The following is an 18377-nucleotide window of genomic DNA, read 5'->3' on the forward strand; positions in this document are numbered from 1 at the left end:
TTTGGATTTGGCGGTCATGGATTCATACTGAAAACAAAAAATTTGTGTTTCTTGCTCATCCCTAACATTTTGTTTACTGTGAAATTTGGTTATATTGAGATTGAAACTGACAAGTCTTTTTCAAAATGCCATTTCCATTCTTCACGCACTGCTTCACTTTACCTCGCACATTTAACATGACCATTTCAATTTGTTGTTATTCATTCTTGTGGAGGTAAACAGTAGAGGTGTTCAGTAGAGAATTACTACAGCACGTCTCATACTTAGTTTGGAGTGTGTGTTTAAATGGGCATTTACTCTCTCTTTCCAATGCACGATATCTGATGTTAGCGCTGTCATTGTTTCTGTGTGCTCTGTTGCCAGATGAATGCAAAGAACACAAATTTATAATGCAATGAATTTTTTTTTATATATATTTACAAAATTTTATTTTTAAAAGATAAATTTGGAATGAGAATTTTGAAAAGAAATTATCTTTTTTTATTTCATCAAGAGCATCATCTCATAAATTTAATATTCTGTTATTTTCTTCTAAGAAAGTGTAACTGTAAGATGCCATCTTGGTTTCAAACGTTTTTGTCACAAATTTTTTAATATATTTTATATTAAAAATTCAAGCTGTGTTTGAACATAGGACTTAGATAATGTAATGCAGTGTTCTAAATAGTTTTTATAACACTGATTACTGCTATAGATAGTTTCTTCTATGAAATTATAATTGGTCTTTAGAATTGATATTTTTTCCTTCAGTTTGTATACAGTTGAGATAACATTATCGAAAGACAGTTCTTTATGGTTTTAGAAAAATCATAAAATAATGAAATAAAAAATTTACTGAAACTTTTTATGATTATCAAAATGTTACTAAATAAGAAATTTAATAAGCCGGGTAATATCAGTCTGGCAACAGTGAGTGTCATTTACTCTTGTTCTGCAATCTAAGCATGAGACTGACTGACTATAGTGCATGAAGGAAGGAATCATTTTTATAATTAGCATAAATCCCCCTTTCCCCCCCTCCAAAAAAAACATTTAATAAAATTGACCAAAAGTGGTATTAAAATAAGGCAAAATTAGTGCAACATTTTGTTTAAAAACTTAAAAGCTATGCATTAAGTAGGCGTGGAAAAGTTTTGTCACTACTACACTTTGGTATGAAATGTTCATGTTTGCTTTTTCGCTTAAAAGTGATTTTATAGCTAATGCATTAAAATGTAAAATGTTATTATTTTATAATAACAGCTTTAAGTACCAGTAATAATTTAGAAATATCGCTTCAAAAAATTTGGGTCTACATCCAAATCTGAAAATCTCTATAATCTTATTAAAATACAACTAACAAAATAATATAACTCAAAGTTAAATCATGGTAGACACATGGTAGGTATTAAATAAAGCAGTACACCAACTCTTATGATCTGTCATAAACAATGTGAACATTTCTCTGCTATAAAATAATAAAAAATAAATATAAACAAGGACTAAACCAACATAAAACACACTGTAAAATGTTTTCTCACACTATGAACCTTCAAAGTTACTAAAACGTTAAGTGTAAACAAATAAGGCGATAGGTTAGTTCAGTATAATTTTTGACATTTTATGGTTTTCCTTGGTGCAAAATTTTTTTTCACTTGAAAAAGATGTTAATTTTATTTGTCACATTATACAATTCTAAAAAAAAAAAGTAAGGTATAACCATGTGTTATATAAATATACTACATTTTCACTAAATAACCATAGTGTAAAAATTCAAGACATATTAACTTTTGTGCTGTTCATCAGTACTATCTCTTGGTGCTGTAGTATAAAAAAACTATATTTGAGATAATTTATAAAAAAAATTTTTTCCTAGTTTTTCAAATTTGTTGTTTTAAAAAAAACAGTGTTTTGTCATAGTTAATAATATTGTGCTTCAGTCTTTTTTGGGGTTCTGAGGCATAGGGAATTCTTACCTCATGCAAGCAGTTGTAGTGAAATGAAAACTTTGTGGTAGCTTGTGCATTCCTGTTAGGCACAGTCACCTTGTGTTTTGACTTGTGACGTGTGGTTTTGATGTGTCTTGATTGTATAAAGTAAAATAACTGCATGGATTGTGAAATTATAGCTGCACATGGTAAACATTATTTTGATTGTGATGACGTTGTGAAGTGTGTGCACATGTCATTTCTTTTTTGCATTTATTCAAAGTGTATTATCAGTTTTATTATAATAAGTATTTCTTTATCTTTTATTAAATAGTATTTATAATTTGGTAGAGTACTGTGATGCATGTAGTCTTGTTTTGTGACACACAGTGGTTGATATTTTAAATTTGATTAGACTTAACTGTAAAATATTATTATTTTTGGTAACTATATTCCTGTAATGCTGTAGATATTTTGTATAACTGGTAATTTGAAATTGTATCAAAACGAAGCTATGTCCTCAGGTATTCAGATTTTTCATGTGTATTTTATTTGTAAATTGTAATTATTGTTCACACATCTGCAAGATGACTGTCCTTGCGCCACAGTTGATGATGTAAGTAACTCAGTTGGCATAGTCTAGTCACCACCCAATGAAGCATAGTTCAAATACAGGCAAGTACCACATCCAAATTCCATTTTGCCATAAACCTTGTATGTATAGAAGAACTTATTTTTTTACACGTTTCCAGGGACCACAACAAAAATTTGTTAATAATGGGAACTGCTAAGAAAAAAAAATTTTACTATCTCGCTACAATGAAAATGATAAGAAGGAAATAAACACTATGCCAAGCCGCTAGATGCGACAAAATCTTTGATAACTAACCTATCAGCTATTTGCCGTGCCTTTTTAGAAAGAAGTACTCCATTATAGAGATGTGTGCCAAACATGCTTCCAAGATCTCATAATTCGTTGTCCTTATGTATTTTCACTTACTTCCAATTGTTGTCCCTCGCCAAATATTGTAATACATAGTGACAATATGGGAAGCGTGTAAAAAATGATAGAGGCAAGTGATGTCAGCGAACCTGGTGGCGTGGAGTGTAAAATAGCTAGAAAGCAATGCAGTCTCGCGCTTCCATTGCTAATTGGCCAGAGTTTCCCAGATTGTCATATTAACGATATTTGCCCACACTTGACAGAATTATTTCCTGTTATCTTGCAGTTTTCAAAGTTGGACATGAAATCATCAGTTTTTGGACCAGAGATGCTTTACGTAGCATTTGAATCTCTAGTTTTTCGTTGACGACGAGATTTTCTTTGGAAATTTTGAATGACCGAGTGTTAAACATTTCATAAATATCTTATGGTGGAAACAATTTTACTAAACAAACACAACTACATTAAAATAATTGTTTATGTTTAGAAGCAGAAAAGGTTACAATAGTTTTCATTGCATGGTTAGAAATTTAGTGGTTTTGACTGCCTTCAAAACCATATTTTTAATATGTTAGTTAGAAATGTTTTATAATAACCAACATAAAAAGATGTTATGAATTTGAAATCACTAGCAATTTGCCTTGAATAACGATTTGGTAAAACAAGTGTTCCCAAACATGCAGAAAGAAATAATATTTACAATAATTGATTTTTCATATTTTTCAACCGAATTTTAATATAGGCATAGTAATTGTTACTGCCACTGTTTATTCCATTTTTATCAACATTTTATTAAAGTTTAATGATTTCTAACGTGTGCCAAACACCATTTTGGTTAATGGCTAATTGGTTTACCGTGGCACCAAAAAATATTAGAAGTTTGTTTACAATGGCAAACTAAGCTCTCATGACCACAGGCGTTAACACGTAATAAATGACCATAAAGATTTTCACTTGTAACTAGTGTTCCATCAAAAACTTTTCATGGATGGCTATCAAATGCTGCACTGTTGCTACATAAATTGCAGGAAATTCTTTAGTATGAAGCGGTAAAAGTAATGCATTAATACTGTAATACTGTAATACTGTATACTGTAGGGATAATGACTGTGAAAATAAAAACCACTAAAAACGAGGATTTGTAAATCTCTGGTAGATAAAATTGAGGATCTGCTGTAGAACACTTGTGTGCTGGCAAGTGTAAATAATACATTAATTGCTTGTGGTTCTATTATAAGATTGAAACACACATTCTGAAGGCAAAGGTAAAATGATTAAATTATTTCACTTAAAATTCTACAGCTTTCATTTAAGCCTGCTTCAAGTCATGACTCTTGATAAAGTTAATACTGTACCTTTCTCACTTGCGGAGTTCTTTTTATAATACATTTCTATGGCAGAAACCCTTAAAGCCTACCATAGATGTACCCTATTTCCTATGAATTAATAGTGGTACACTACAATAAATTTAACATTCTTGGGGATAGCAACAATTAAATAACATATAAACATTTTATGAGATGCCTTTGATTAAAATGTTTGGAACAGTTTTTTTTAATTAAAGGTTCAACCTTTGAATATATATACATACTGTATAGAAGTCGCCAGCCCAGGTTAAAATTTCTAATACGGTTTGAGGTAGTTGGTTAATTCACCGCCGCAATCACCACCATCTCTAGGGCATCGACTTGTGGTGGTCCCTAGCGGACAATTGTCGAACTCTTCAAACACCCCTTCCCCACTCACCAATAAACACGCGTTGTCCTCCACCCACCCTTTACCCCACCTCTCATCCCTACAGTTTTGTGACGCACAAACTCCCGTTGAACGACCTTGAGCTGCAGTGAATGTTTCGCCAGGGGCACAGGGTGAGCATTTCACAGTTCCTTCCTCAGATTTTGGTTTCGGGTGCGATGCGGTTGAGTGTATTCGTTCTTAGTTTTCGAGGAACGATGGCAAATTTCAGAATGGGCAAGAAATGTGATTACACTGGTTGTTTTAATGCGAGAAACAATACCACGGGTATATCTATGTTCAGTTTCCCAATAAAAGACAAGGACGGTTTTTTTAATTACTAAGCTATTTCAGAAGTGTAGTTCAAGGACCAAGAGGTTGTGATTATGAAAGTAAAATAGGTTCGCTCAATGATTAAAATGGTTTGTTTTTACTACACACACACATGCTTTTGTGAGGTTATAGTCAAGCATATGCAAAAATTTCTTTGGTTTTAGTTTCATCGTCAAGTAGGAAAGGAAAAAAAAGAAAAAGGGGGGGGGGGGGAGTTTGGCTATTATTATATCTATAGCTTTATGGTAACCAAACAGAGAAAATAACCCACGGATTAATTGTAATTCTGAGGTTAAGTTTACATAAACATTGTTTCAATTTAAAATAAGAGTCGTAAGTGTTTTTAAACTCTAATTATCACTGAGATGTGATTGTTGTTGAACAGTTTATATTTTTTCCCTCATTAACTGGGTTTGTGATTCGTAGCCCTATATTATTCTTAAAAGTTAATAGCTATGACGTCCGTTATTGAAATATGTAGTTGTCAGTATAATGAGTGCCTGGTTCAAACTTTATCCTTTATCGTTGATATTATATTTTATACATTCACATTAAATTTCCTGGTCCTTTTAACAGAGCTAACTGAGGTGATCGCTTATTTGTCTCATGCATGATATTTTTGCCGGTGCAGTATGTATTTTGCATAACTTTCTTACACATCGAAATATTGTGTGTATATGACAAACAACAGGGTGGTTATTAAATCGATGCGTTTATAAGCTAATAACAATACCTACCATATGGTTAGTTACTGTTAACTTAAATAGAATAATGCCCTAAAAGTTTTAAGACTATTTTTTTTCGAAAGTAGATTACTATATTCCTTTCCTATCATTCGGAATAATTTCACATGATTTTTTTTAAAAAAATCTAAATATTAGTTTCATTGCTTAGCGTAAAATACTAGCTTGAAACGTTAGTAATAAATAACTTTAACTGTTCATTAAAATTCCGAAGAATAACAATGGGGGTTGCTTTAAGCTTATAATTCACTGCCAAGATTATGATAGGTGAAAATATCAATCCCTGCATGCTGATGCTACAGTTAATTGCTTAAATTGGTAAATAGATCATTTTTTTCTCTTTGAAAAAAGAAAGCCCTCAAGAAATTTAGCCTTTGAAACCGTTATAACTTTTCGGTTTACTAAACTTCATAGGGATATAATGTGAAAACTGATTTACTCGAGCAATAATTTACTAGAGAAAAGTAATACTTTCTGTGATTTCACAAGACATTTATTAACATATTTTATTCTCATTCACCTCCACGTGAAGTGTGTTATTATATTGAGGAAATTAAATTCATGCAAAACAAAACAAAACGACTCTTGTGGACACAACTGTTATGAGTTGCGCATGATGACCCTGCCGTATGGTGTATGTAAATTTTTACAATGTAATTTACGTCTAATAACGCAAATTAAATAATTTGTGACGCTGAAATTCACGATTAGGTATAAAGTTGAAACAATAAAATTCTACCTTCAACTGTTCACATGTAAGATACACAAAGGTTTATGCGACACTCAAGTTTAACGAACACTGAAGTGTGTGCCCTATCCAACATGAAAATATAAAATATTGTTCCGCGTTTTTCCCATTACGTTGACATACCTTCAAATTTACCAATACACAAAAACACGTAACAGTCATGATAATTACGTTAGGACCGTAGTAAATGGAAAATGATTGTGCTAATGTTGCATTTTAGGATTTTTATTATTAACAATAATAAATTGAAAGTATTTACATTATTAGTGTAAATGAAATGAGAACAATGGCGTGGTTCAAATATCAACACAAATAGGTTTTTTTTCCCCCCTTATTTTGTTTGGCGCATCAATATATGTGTTTTTCAACACCAAAATATTGCAAATGTGTAAATGTGTAATTATTTTCGTTTTAATAACATGTGATTATTTTCATAACCTACTGAAAGAATTTCATCACAACCTAGTAATACACTACGCATAAGTAATATTTAATCTTGAATGTTGAGACAGAATAATATTTTTAGCAGTAATTTACTTCAATGTACGCATATTTTAATGTACGTATTAATTGATAAGGTTATTTTAATAATGACATAGTAGGTACACTGTGGTTACTGATATTGATTGATAAAAACAGATTCTAATGACATTTTTTTTTAAGATGTCTTGAATGGATTTTGAAAAGTGGTAACGACAAACTTCTGGAACTATCAGACAACAAACTAAGAAACCGTGTGATATGCGCTGATCATTTTGAAGTGAACCAATTAATAAATGAACTTAAGAAGTAATGAAATTATTTTGTCGTTCCTCGAATGTTCACACCATGCAAATCCCCGCCACTAACTGAACAAAGCTTCAACACAGAGGAGACTGCTTCCAGTACTTGTTCTTTGACACTCCATTATGAACATATTTCAGAAGCTGACCCCCAAATAAATCAGTCACATGATAAATCTCAGACAAATGTGAAAGAAAATAGTAAACTGAAAAAACTTAAACACCAATAACATATATATGATGACGCTACATGAGTGAACCATTGTTTTTCAACTAAATATATTTGTATAAGTAGTACGTGTGCGTGGTGGTTTGCAATATGTTCTACGCTTGCGTTGACATTTAATATCTTAATTTTTCTGATAGTGGTTTACTTCAAATATGACAAATTACAGCTGCTAAATCACTCATTCGCAGTATTATTAGTTGTTACTGTAATTATTGGACATAGTAATAGGGATGACCCATTTGTTTATAACAACGAAAATAATAACGTAAGATGTTTGGAGATTCACGTGTCATAAAAAATAATTCGTACGAAACTTTAGAGTTCACGTGATTCGCGGCGATTTTGTTTTGATATTCACCGTGTGTTTTTGCTATAAACACCACAAAATCCCAACTAGTAGATATTTTATTTACCATGCACTATTTATTGTGTCAATAACACTCACAAACTTTTTCATTATCAACAAAATACCAAAAATAAATAAACATCAGTTTCCCATCATACCATACAGGCATGCTAATTTATATTGTTTACACCGGATCAGGCAAGAAAATCAAATAACAATTAAATAACACAAATTCGCCGCAGGCGAATCACGTCAGTAACTACGTCATATTCTCGGCCAGCACGAAACTGGAAGCGACAACCGAAGTTACACGCCGAAGGTTGTATAACTGTTATCACGAACTGCCATATACACCTTACACTAAAGGGAGAAAAAAAAACTTCCTACTTCACATCTATGCTAGCATATTTAATAGTTCCGAAATGTGCTACATGGGCTGAAAGAGTAAAAATATGCAATGAAAAAATGTAAACAGTCAGTCAGCTTGCTGACTTCCGCTATTGTGACCGAACTGTGACGTTACATATTGTTCCCTAGCACCCTAGAATTTGATATCGATGGTCAAAGCTTGGTGCGTGGAGCGACCGTCCCGTAGGTGTGTTTTCAAATACTTTATAATGGTATGTTATTTCCGTACAGCGTGCGGGGTAGAAACCTGCAGATGTTTGTAAGGCAGTCGGAAAGAAGGGAATCAGGGGAATGAACAAACCGGTTTTGTCGCTGTCGCTGGGGGAGGGGGCGGGGAATAGTAGCGGGCGACAGTGCTGCGCTCTAACGTGCAAATAACAACCTAAGACGATACAAGGCGTTACGGCAGCGCACTGCAGCGGCGAAGTTCCCAAGCTGCTCATTTTACGCTCTTGAAAAACTTAGAGTAAATCCTATCCGCTCGCGACTTCTATACAGTATATATATTCAAAGGTTCAACTGATGATGATTGTCTGGGTTTATATCTCTGTGTGTGTTTGTGTGTGTACACACACACACACACACAACCGTATGAGCATAAAATCTTGCATCACATAGATGATGTGGTTGAGTAAGGCAGCACTACTAATTTTTCTTTCTCGGACAAGATTTTGAATTCATCTTTTAAATGCAGCTAAATGTCTTACTTTTTTTTTTAAGTCATAAAGATCTTTCTCTAAGCTGAGATTTTCTCATGGTGATTGTATTGATTAGAAGAATTGAAGCTTAAATATTTCACGTTAAATTAAATATCATGTTACTCTATCTTTAATTTCATTCAATTTTTAATTATTTTCTTGGAGCGGCCACGGATAAGAGTAGATGTGAAGATCCTTACGTCAGCCAGTATACAGTCGTGATCCTGTTAACCAAGATGTATAAAGAAAATTTAACTTCAATCAAGTGGAAGTGATCGTGAAATCAATTAAGTTGCAAGTGATCACACTAACAAGAGTGCACCTTGAAGAATCTTAACATCAGATTGCAGTTGGAGATTCCTTCCAGTCTCGTTCAGACTACAAGTGAAGAATAAAACAGTAAGTCAGGTTGCAGTTGAAGATATCATTTTGCAATAGGAGGTTTTCAACTTCCATTAAAAAATGATAGAAGACCATGAAGTCTACGCCTACAGAATAAGTGAAAATGCTAACAGTAGCCATTATGCATCAAGGAAAGAGTGAGGATCTCATCGAACATCCCAGCCCAGCAGTAATCTACACAGCAGTATTTTATAAGTGTTTTGAACATGAATGTTTCCCTAAACTATTATTTGTGTCTGTTGTAAGTTACTCACCCAGGCAATTGACATTTCGACAGAAAAAAAGTGAATTGGACTGATGGAAAAATGGTGGCATTATCTCGTTCATCATAGGATTTAGGTATTTGCCTACCATGTTTCGGTACCTCTAATAAAATTCTGAATTCTATCAATTTTTTTTAAATGACTTGTTTGAGTACCACATTTAGTATTTTCATTTTTTTTTTTTTTTTTTTTTTTTTTCCCTTCCAAAATATATAATATTTATAATATTTACTACTTTGCACTCCTGCCCCTCATGAAGAAATTCTGCAGCTCAGATATTTGAGGTGGGCTATGGGTTGTTTATGTTACTAAACATATTTCAACCCCAGCAACAACCTGCCAAAGTTTCTCTCTTGTGTTTTATAAACATCTTGTATATGTATATTAATAAGAGTTTATATTTACCTAAATTTAAAATTACTGCAGGGTTTTCTTCTTGTGAGAATTTTCTTGCATCCTTGCATAGGCTTGACTGAAAGAATTGCAATGTGTGTAGTGTCTGTAGGAAAAGCATTTTGTATCTAAGTTCTCTCCCTTTTTGAAGTTGGCAGCAGTGTATATTTGGACTATATTGTGTATATTTGGACTATATTGTGTACTTTAGAGCTTGCCGCGGCTTCGTTGCCTGTGTTCCCAGTATAAATGTCTCGTTTCCTGCCTGTTTTGTCATCTATATATTGTATTGTGCACGTATGGTGGATTTAAAATATTCTTTGGTATTGTTTTGTACTTTTAGACTACCTGTTGGTTGCTGGTTTTGTCTAGTATTGTAGAGGGTGGAACACTTAGTCTCAAGTGCAATGTTTCAATTTTTTATTTTTAAACAATACCTACGTAAACATTTTTTAAAAAAATATTAACAGAAAAAAGTTAGTTAAATAATTTCTTTAATTTTGTAAATGTTAACATTTTGACATTTTAAGCTGCTTATAGCCAAAACTCACACAAAGAATTTGCTGAGTGAATTGCTTTCTCCAATTTAGAAAGGTGCAGTTTTGAAAAATTTAAGATAAATAGTTACAAAACATTTTCTTGTTGCACTGGTGTAAGGGATGGTCTGTGAATTTAATTTCTCATAACAATGATTACGAAGTAGTGCTATTTCACCTCAAGGATATTTAATATATTTCATATTAATATTTTAGAATAGAATTTTGTATACTATGCTGGTAAGCTATTATTTATGTAAAATTTGTATTTATGTTTTGTTATTTGGGTTAAATTTTTGCATCTGTGTAGGTGAAATGAAGCAGCGTAGATCGGCATAAAATTAAAAGTGTGTTTATGTTCATTATATTTCAAGCAATGATTTACATATTTCAAATTTTAAAAACTGTGGAAATAGGTGTTATCAAATAATCCAATATAACCTTATTATGTAGTTAAATTAATCTAGAAACTGGGCACACGAGACTGCTATGTGTTATCTGAATAAGTTTGTGTTGCTTCATTTGCATTTCCTAGTGCAGCCATGTTCATGTTGCTCTTCTTAAGGTGCATTGAGCCACCCTGCAGACAAGTGGAAAAAACCTTTTCTAATGTATGACAAAATACAACCGTCATAGCCAATGGTTTTCAATATTTTCAGTGTTTGTGGCCAAAAAACCAATATAATTTAAAATTTGTAATAGACTTGGGTATTATTTGAATAAGTAATTAATATTTCTGATATTTCAGCTTTAAGACAGGTCTAATTTATTGTGTGTTTTTTTTATTAGTATGAGAGGTAGTACTGGCTACTTCCTTTTTTTTATAAGCATGTAAGGAATAGTTATTTGTAAAATTACATCATAAAATGCTGTTAATGCAGCGGCTGATTTAGCAAAAATAATTTGTCTCCCATTCTGTGAAGTCCATAACATAACGGCATAGAGCCATTTGCCTGGCCGACGTGCAAGTGAAACCGGAATGATGCTTCAGTACCCTGTGTGCTAGTGTTGGATGTTGCAGGTGCCCAGCCGTGTGTCAGGAACTGTAAGAGCTGCCCCATTTTCTCTCTCTCTTTGCAGATTTCAAAATGTCCACGTCCATGTACGAGATATTCCATTGGGACGCACCCCCCGACCAACCCCTCCACCCCCAGCGAGCCAGGAGCCTGTCGTCCCACCCCGTCCGCTCGGCGAGCGAGCAGTCCCGTTCCGGGCCCCCTGTCCCCACCAACCTGAGCCTGAGCACGGGCGGCGGGCACGTCCGTAGCTACTCTAGCGCCCCCCAGACACCCTTGTCCCGAAACGTTAACAGTATGTTCGGTGGTCCGTCTGGTGGTGAGTGAAGATCTCGGCCCCCTCTCTCTCTCTTTCCCCCTTTCCATGATGCCGCCCCTTGTTACCAGCCGTTGCTCTCGATAGGCGATAACAGTCCTAGCTGTCTCCCCTGCATGTGTCTTTGTGCCCCCCGCTCCTCTGCTGTGTCGTCTTGTGCATCCCGTGTTTTTTGCTGCTCTGGCGTGCGTTTTCCTTTTGTCGAGCTCGTTGCGAGATGCGACACAAGATGAGTTGCCAGTCACAATAACTTGTCGAAACCATCAGAAACGTTCAACCTGATGTAGAAATATCACACTCTTGTGACGCCCTGTTTGTATTCACAAGAACTTGTACAAAACTATTGTGCTTTTTATCAGTAGATTATTTTATGGCTTCAAAGATATTTTTTTTTAATAAGATTTAGTCTTACCTTATTTGTTGTCCATGTGATTGGCAACCCTGAAATGTGTATGCAGTTCACAAATTCAAGTAACAGGAAATACTTTTTTTTTCCCCCTGTACTATAATTAACATGTACAATTTGTTTTAGCATTGTGTAATTTTGGAGGACGTTCTTGTCTTGAAGAGTTGGTGTTTTGGTGTTGCATTTGCTGGTTTGGAATCAACAATTTTTGTTATATCTTGTCTTGCTAGTTTTTTTTTTTTCTGCACATATTTCCTGGTATACTGCACACAGCATGGTAATTTTTATGTTTGTGATTTTAGTATGTACACTTTTTTTTTTTTTTTAACACATAGAGTAGTTATGTACTGAATGCTTGAATTTCATATTGCCATTTGCATGAATGTTTTTGTGTACATATGTAGTAGTTTCTGATTTTTCTCTTGCATATTTTATTTTGATCAAGTCTTTGTGTAATGACAAACTTGTTATAGGATTTTTCTTAGTAGTATTAACAATTTTGTTCTTCAGAAATGGTTTAATATTTTGTCCATAGCAACTGTGTACTTTTGATATCGGTGTCATTGCGCATAGATGAAAATAAATCAAGTGTGTATGTTCATTTGTTTATTTAGTTTTCTTTTCAAATAATTCTTTATAACTAATTAAATAGTCACTGGCCCACTCAGTAAATGGAAATTTTTTTACTATTATTTAAATTCAAGTATATTGGTTAGTAAAATTGAACCAAATAAATCTTACACAGGGATATTATAATCATTCAATTATACTTTATACTTTCAAATTGTAATCTATGTAATGAAGTATGGTGTATAAATTCCTATGCACATACAAACGTAAATGTCCATAAAATTATTGTTTTTTGCTACCAATGTTTAAGATCTGTTATAAAAAAATAATCTTATAGGAGGTAATTATATAATTAGGTAGTGCTGATTATGTTTCGGTGTGATTAAGATGTTAAATAATTCAGGTAGACAATAATCGGAAAGTATGTTAATCATCAGTATCAATTTACCATCAATAACTGAACAGATAGCTGCAGTAGCAGAATAATTAATTAGACAGTGATATATCGTTGTAATCGTTTAAGTATCGGTAGTGGCCGATGTTCACAATTTTCTGTATTTCGGGAAGTAATCATTTCCAACCGATGCTTAACAAACCGATACACATGATAAACGTACAAGTTTGTCCATTCAGGTGTCACCATTCATTCTTTTCGATGAGCTTGTTTATAGTATCGATTGTGTTTATTACTAAATTTACTTGCGCGTAGATTATGTATTTGCAAAAAGTTTCGGTTCAGTTTTGTATCAGTTATCCTATCTGTTAAAGAAAGGTATTGGTGATTGTATCCTTAAGGGGCCCACCTCGTCAGGGGTGTGTGTGTGTTAGTGAGGTGGGATATTAAGCGTGACGCTCGCTGGTACTTCCAGCGCGGTATAGCCTCTAAGCGCAAGTCTCTAAACTGGCGCGCATTCGTCTCGTCGTCACAGGGTAACTGTGATATTTGAGCGGTGACCGTAACATTATATGGCAGAGAATGAAGATAAAGGTGTTATGCAACCCCCTTAAGTGCTTTCAAGAATCTGTACTGATTGTTTTATGCCTAAAAATTACTCTGAAAACATGAGTTTTAGGCATTTTAACGCTTCTAAAAATACAGTTAAAAAACTTAATCCGAAATTAAAAGTACTTTTCGGCCCTCAGCGAACTTTTAAATGCTATTCCTAAATAGGCCCCACTCGGATATCTTGAGTAGTTTTGAAATCGCGTTGTTTTTCCTGAAGCTCTGCACACCATATGTGTGCCCAGGTAGGCGGGACCCTTAACTGTTTCTATCGGTATTGTGAATGCACTGGAACTAGGTGAGAATGCTGGCGTTGATTGTCCTGAGGCTCGTGTCGCCATGCCGCAGGCGAGGAACAAGAAGCGGCGGACGGCGCCACGCCGACCTCGCACGCGGCCTCGGTGACGCGCGTGAACCGCCGCAAGACGGACCTGATGCCCACGATGCCGTCGCCGCGGGACGGCGCCCGCCCCGGGTCCGCGCGGGCGTCCCTGGGCCGCTCGCCAGGTAGGGCGTACTCCATGTCGCGCCTGGACCAGCTGGCGCAGCCGCGCCGCCCCGCGCCGCTGGTCCCGCTCCCGGAGCAGCAGCACGCGTCGCCCCTGGCCGCGGCCATGTCGCGCAGCATGAGCCACCTGGCCGCGGGCGCGGCGCTGCGACGCTCGGGGGTGGCCCGCAGCATGTCCCACCTGGGCGCCCGCCCGGTCCCTCCCCCGCGGCTCACGCGCGCCGAGAAGCTGCGGCAGAAGCTGCGCGGCCAGTCTGCCTCAGGTGCGTGCTTCCCCCTCGTCTGCGTTGGGCTTGGTTCGATGAGTAGTTGCCTTCTGCTCCTTTCGACTCATTACTTTACGAGAGCATCCATCAAAAAAATATTTCTGGCTAATTTTATTTAGAAACCACTCTTCAAAATAATAACTTTTGTTACTACTTTCAGTAAAATATTTATGCCGTCAAAATTTCTGTTCCTCTGAATCAAAATATAAACATTGCACAAGTAGAACATTTTTTTGTATTGCTAAGCTACTTTTTTTTTTCAACATCTTAAAAAGGAATATATATGTTTAGAATCTATAATACATATTTGTCAACTGCATAAATGTACCAAGACATTCTTGAATGTGATAAAATTAATTTTTTTATTGCCTAAAGTACACATTTACATTTTATAGTACATGTTAGATGATGTACCGTGTTTTCTCGCATAATCGTCGCACATTTTATTCTTAAATTAAGTTTGAAAAGTAGGGGTGCAACGATTATGCGGGGGAAAAAAAATTTGTTAGGTAAAGTTATTCATAAAAACAAAACCCGTTCATGGAAAGTATGTTTATTTAAAAAGAAGGTTGAATATACTAGAGCACACCAAACAATTTATATTAATAATTCATTAAACAAAAACCTTCCTTCAACTTTAAATAGAAAAACAAAATCTGTGACACAAACGCAAGCGACTTGAATCTGTGACATGTACTAATGGGTAACTACCGCGAAAGAATGCGGGCTATCAAATTTATTTAACTCGGCACTCTACAGAGAGCGCGCGTTGCATGCAATTGGCGAGAGATCGATATTCGACTACGTGCGCGCGCTCTATACGGGAAGCAACATAACCAAACATGAATGATGCCAATTAGCGCTGGCTATATGTTTACAAGCGGTACACACAGACAATCAGATAAAGAAAATAACGTTTAAAAACATCTTTAAAAGAACATTTACATGTCAGACAACTTTGTATTTCCATTAATTAATTAATTAAGTGGTAACGTCCGAATAAATATTAGATTTATACTTTAAAATACATTGTTTTATACGGAAAAGATACCTACACAAAGCGCTCGGCATCTAATAGCGGGACCAAAAACATCATACGACGTTTACGCGATAAGTTTTTTTATCCCAATTTTGACAGCCAAAAATATAAGTGCGACGATTATGCGAGTGCGACAATTATGCGATAAAAGAGGGTAGTATAATGATAAATGTTTTATTCTAACAAAAATTAAGGCATTTTTTGGTTTAGTAATATTGTATGTCATAGATATGAAAAAATTACATACTCAAATAATATATTTTAAAAGTTTTATAAAAAATTAATTTTTAATTAGGAATGGATCAGTCACTGCTCTTGTTTCGTTTGTTTCTTTGTACATTAAATAATAAGATATCATCAGTTAATATTTAGGTGTATGTAAGCTTATCTCAGTAAATTTTTTTATCATGGATATTCCTGGAATAAATTTTTATTATGCCATATGAATTAAAATTAAGAGCATAAAATAATAATGTTTGCTCCCAGGCTATGAAAATGAGCATAAAAGAATCCAAATAATAAATTTTTGTGCATTCAAAACATTTTATTTTGCTATTATCGAGAGAGTTGGCACAATGGTCATACTCGCATGGCCGATTCCTCACCCAGCATCTCTGACTCGCTGGTGTGTCGCTCTCTCTAATTGCCTCATTGCCAACAAGATGTGTAGTGAAAATAAAAAAAAATACAAGAACAGCATAGCATAGCATAGCATTGTGGTAAATGAGGTGAGACTTTACAATGTATAGGAGCATGTTTCCCTATTATGATTTTTGTATCCCAATTTGTCACACGTGACACGAAAGACTTAGTCTCGTTTATCTTTATAATTTTCTGACGATTTAAAGAATCTGTCTTCCCCTCAGTTTCAAATGGGTCTTAGACAACCTGTGTCTGGGACAAAAGATAGGAGTAAAGGCATTGATGCTGTTAGCAGTTTATTGCATTTGCCAGTCCTTGGTTTCTTATCATTGTGATAAAGACAGGGAAGGTGATTTAAAGGCAGTAGTCAACCTATCCCTGGATCTGCCAATTGTGGATGAAGAAATGACTTTGACCTTTTAACAACTTAGCACTAGTGGTACAGGATAAGCTAACATAGCTGGTTTTTTATGTGAAATTCTAATTAAATGTTGCAGTGTTGAACAGTGAGAAACAAAAGGTAGCCCTGATCCATTTTTAGTTTCAGTTCGCCTTTTTATGATAACAAAGGAAAATGTGGGCCGCTAGACTGATAGTTAAAAGAGAAATACTGACGGGAACAACCATTTGCAAGCTGGTACTGGTAGACACACTGGTGAACACATTTTAGCTGGAGTGCGCGGTCGTGTTCATTTGCGGGTTAAACCAGTTGCCTGGGGCGGGGGACGGAACATGGCTACTCTCACGCCATCCCGAGAAGTCACTCTGACCAGCAAATCATCAAGTCTGTGCACACTTTCAAAAAAAATTTATTTCATCTAATCCGCTCTCTACCATTACCAGCCTGTGCTTGCTTTCCTGTCCATTTTATTCTCTTACCCTATTTTAGTTTCAATTTTTACCTTTTGTGATACAATCTTTCTTTGTGCTTATTTCAGAAGGTAAATTATTTGTGTGAATTATTTTTTTCCAGTCGGTGACTGTAGGGATCATAGGTGCTGTAACTGTCAGTGATGTGCCTCTCTCCCATATATCATCGAACCTAGTCCAGTGCATGTTGCTTATGTATGTGGGTTTTTGTAGTTTTTTTTATTGTATTTTTGACAACCACATTTAAAGCTTTTTATCCATAGTCCGATTTAATGGTGGAGAACATTTTAAAATTGGTATATATATGTTTTGTATCGTCATTTTTCTCTTCGGACAGAATGTTGTGTAATTTCTCAGGATGCATTTTTTTGTCAAAAAATGTTACTTATCTCAGAGCTTTAATTGTGGTTATCAAATCTCTAGTGTTTTTTTTTTACTGTGTGTGTGTGTGTGTGTGTGTGTGTGTGTGTGTGTGTGTGTTTGTGTGTGTTTGTGTGTGTTTGTGTGTGTTTGTGTGTGTTTGTGTGTGTGTGTGTGTGTGTGTGTGTGTGTGTGTGTGTGTGTGTGTGTGTGTGTGTGTGTGTGTGTGTGTGTGTGTGTGTGTGCAATTCTTTGTCCTGCTGTGCCATGTGTATATACGTCATGCTGTGTAGTGTTAGGCATGGCAGTATCGTGGTATTGGCATAGTCTACAGCATGAATGTTCAAAATTTTACTATTTCACTAAATTTGCAGTTATTAGTAATGGTTCTGAACTTTCTGTAGCAGCATGAAATTGAGGGAATGTGGATGTGTGCATTATTTGTTTATAAAATTGGCTGTAGTTGCACATGTTGTTTAGTTGTTGTTTGGTGCTTGCATTCAAAACCTGTTACGTATCTAATTGTTAAATATCGTACAATTTTATATCATTATTAGGATATAAGGTCATGGAAAGGTACCCCAAATTGTGTTTATCGTAAAAACCATTTTGAATCTGTTTATAATATTTTTGTTGATTTCAAGTTCTAATTGAATGTGAATACAAGTACCAAAGTGCTCTTAAATATGAATATTGGATTCGAATAACAAGAGCAAAGGAAATTTTTTCGAAACATTTTTATGAAAGTTGGAAGTCATATTTTATCAAATGCTTGTATGCTGCATGGTTTTGTGAAATGGAAAAAAAAAACTATGAACAAAATATTCTTTTGAATTTTTAGGTATATTTTTGCAGAGGATTCAAATTGCATATTGTTTGCTTGTTTTCAACTTATCATGTTATCAAAAAAATTCCA

At 34.9% G+C, this 18377-nt stretch overlaps 1 protein-coding gene across 13 annotated transcripts in view; it reads left to right on the plus strand.

Annotated features, from left to right (window-relative positions):
- The window catches only part of LOC134537572 (ensconsin-like), a 166642-nt gene that overhangs the window by 122899 nt on the left and 25366 nt on the right, over positions 1 to 18377 (plus strand). For 10 of the 13 annotated variants that reach the window (XM_063378147.1, XM_063378152.1, XM_063378149.1 and 7 more), the window contains 2 exons: positions 11546 to 11800; positions 14125 to 14547. In XM_063378147.1, the coding sequence (XP_063234217.1) occupies positions 11546 to 11800; positions 14125 to 14547 (678 nt within the window). The remainder of the gene's footprint in view (positions 1 to 11545; positions 11801 to 14124; positions 14548 to 18377) is intronic. The other 3 variants (XM_063378158.1, XM_063378159.1, XM_063378157.1) reach the window with 2 other exon arrangements.

Source organism: Bacillus rossius, chromosome 12, assembly GCF_032445375.1.
Source record: "Bacillus rossius redtenbacheri isolate Brsri chromosome 12, Brsri_v3, whole genome shotgun sequence".
Taxonomy (NCBI): domain Eukaryota; kingdom Metazoa; phylum Arthropoda; class Insecta; order Phasmatodea; family Bacillidae; genus Bacillus; species Bacillus rossius.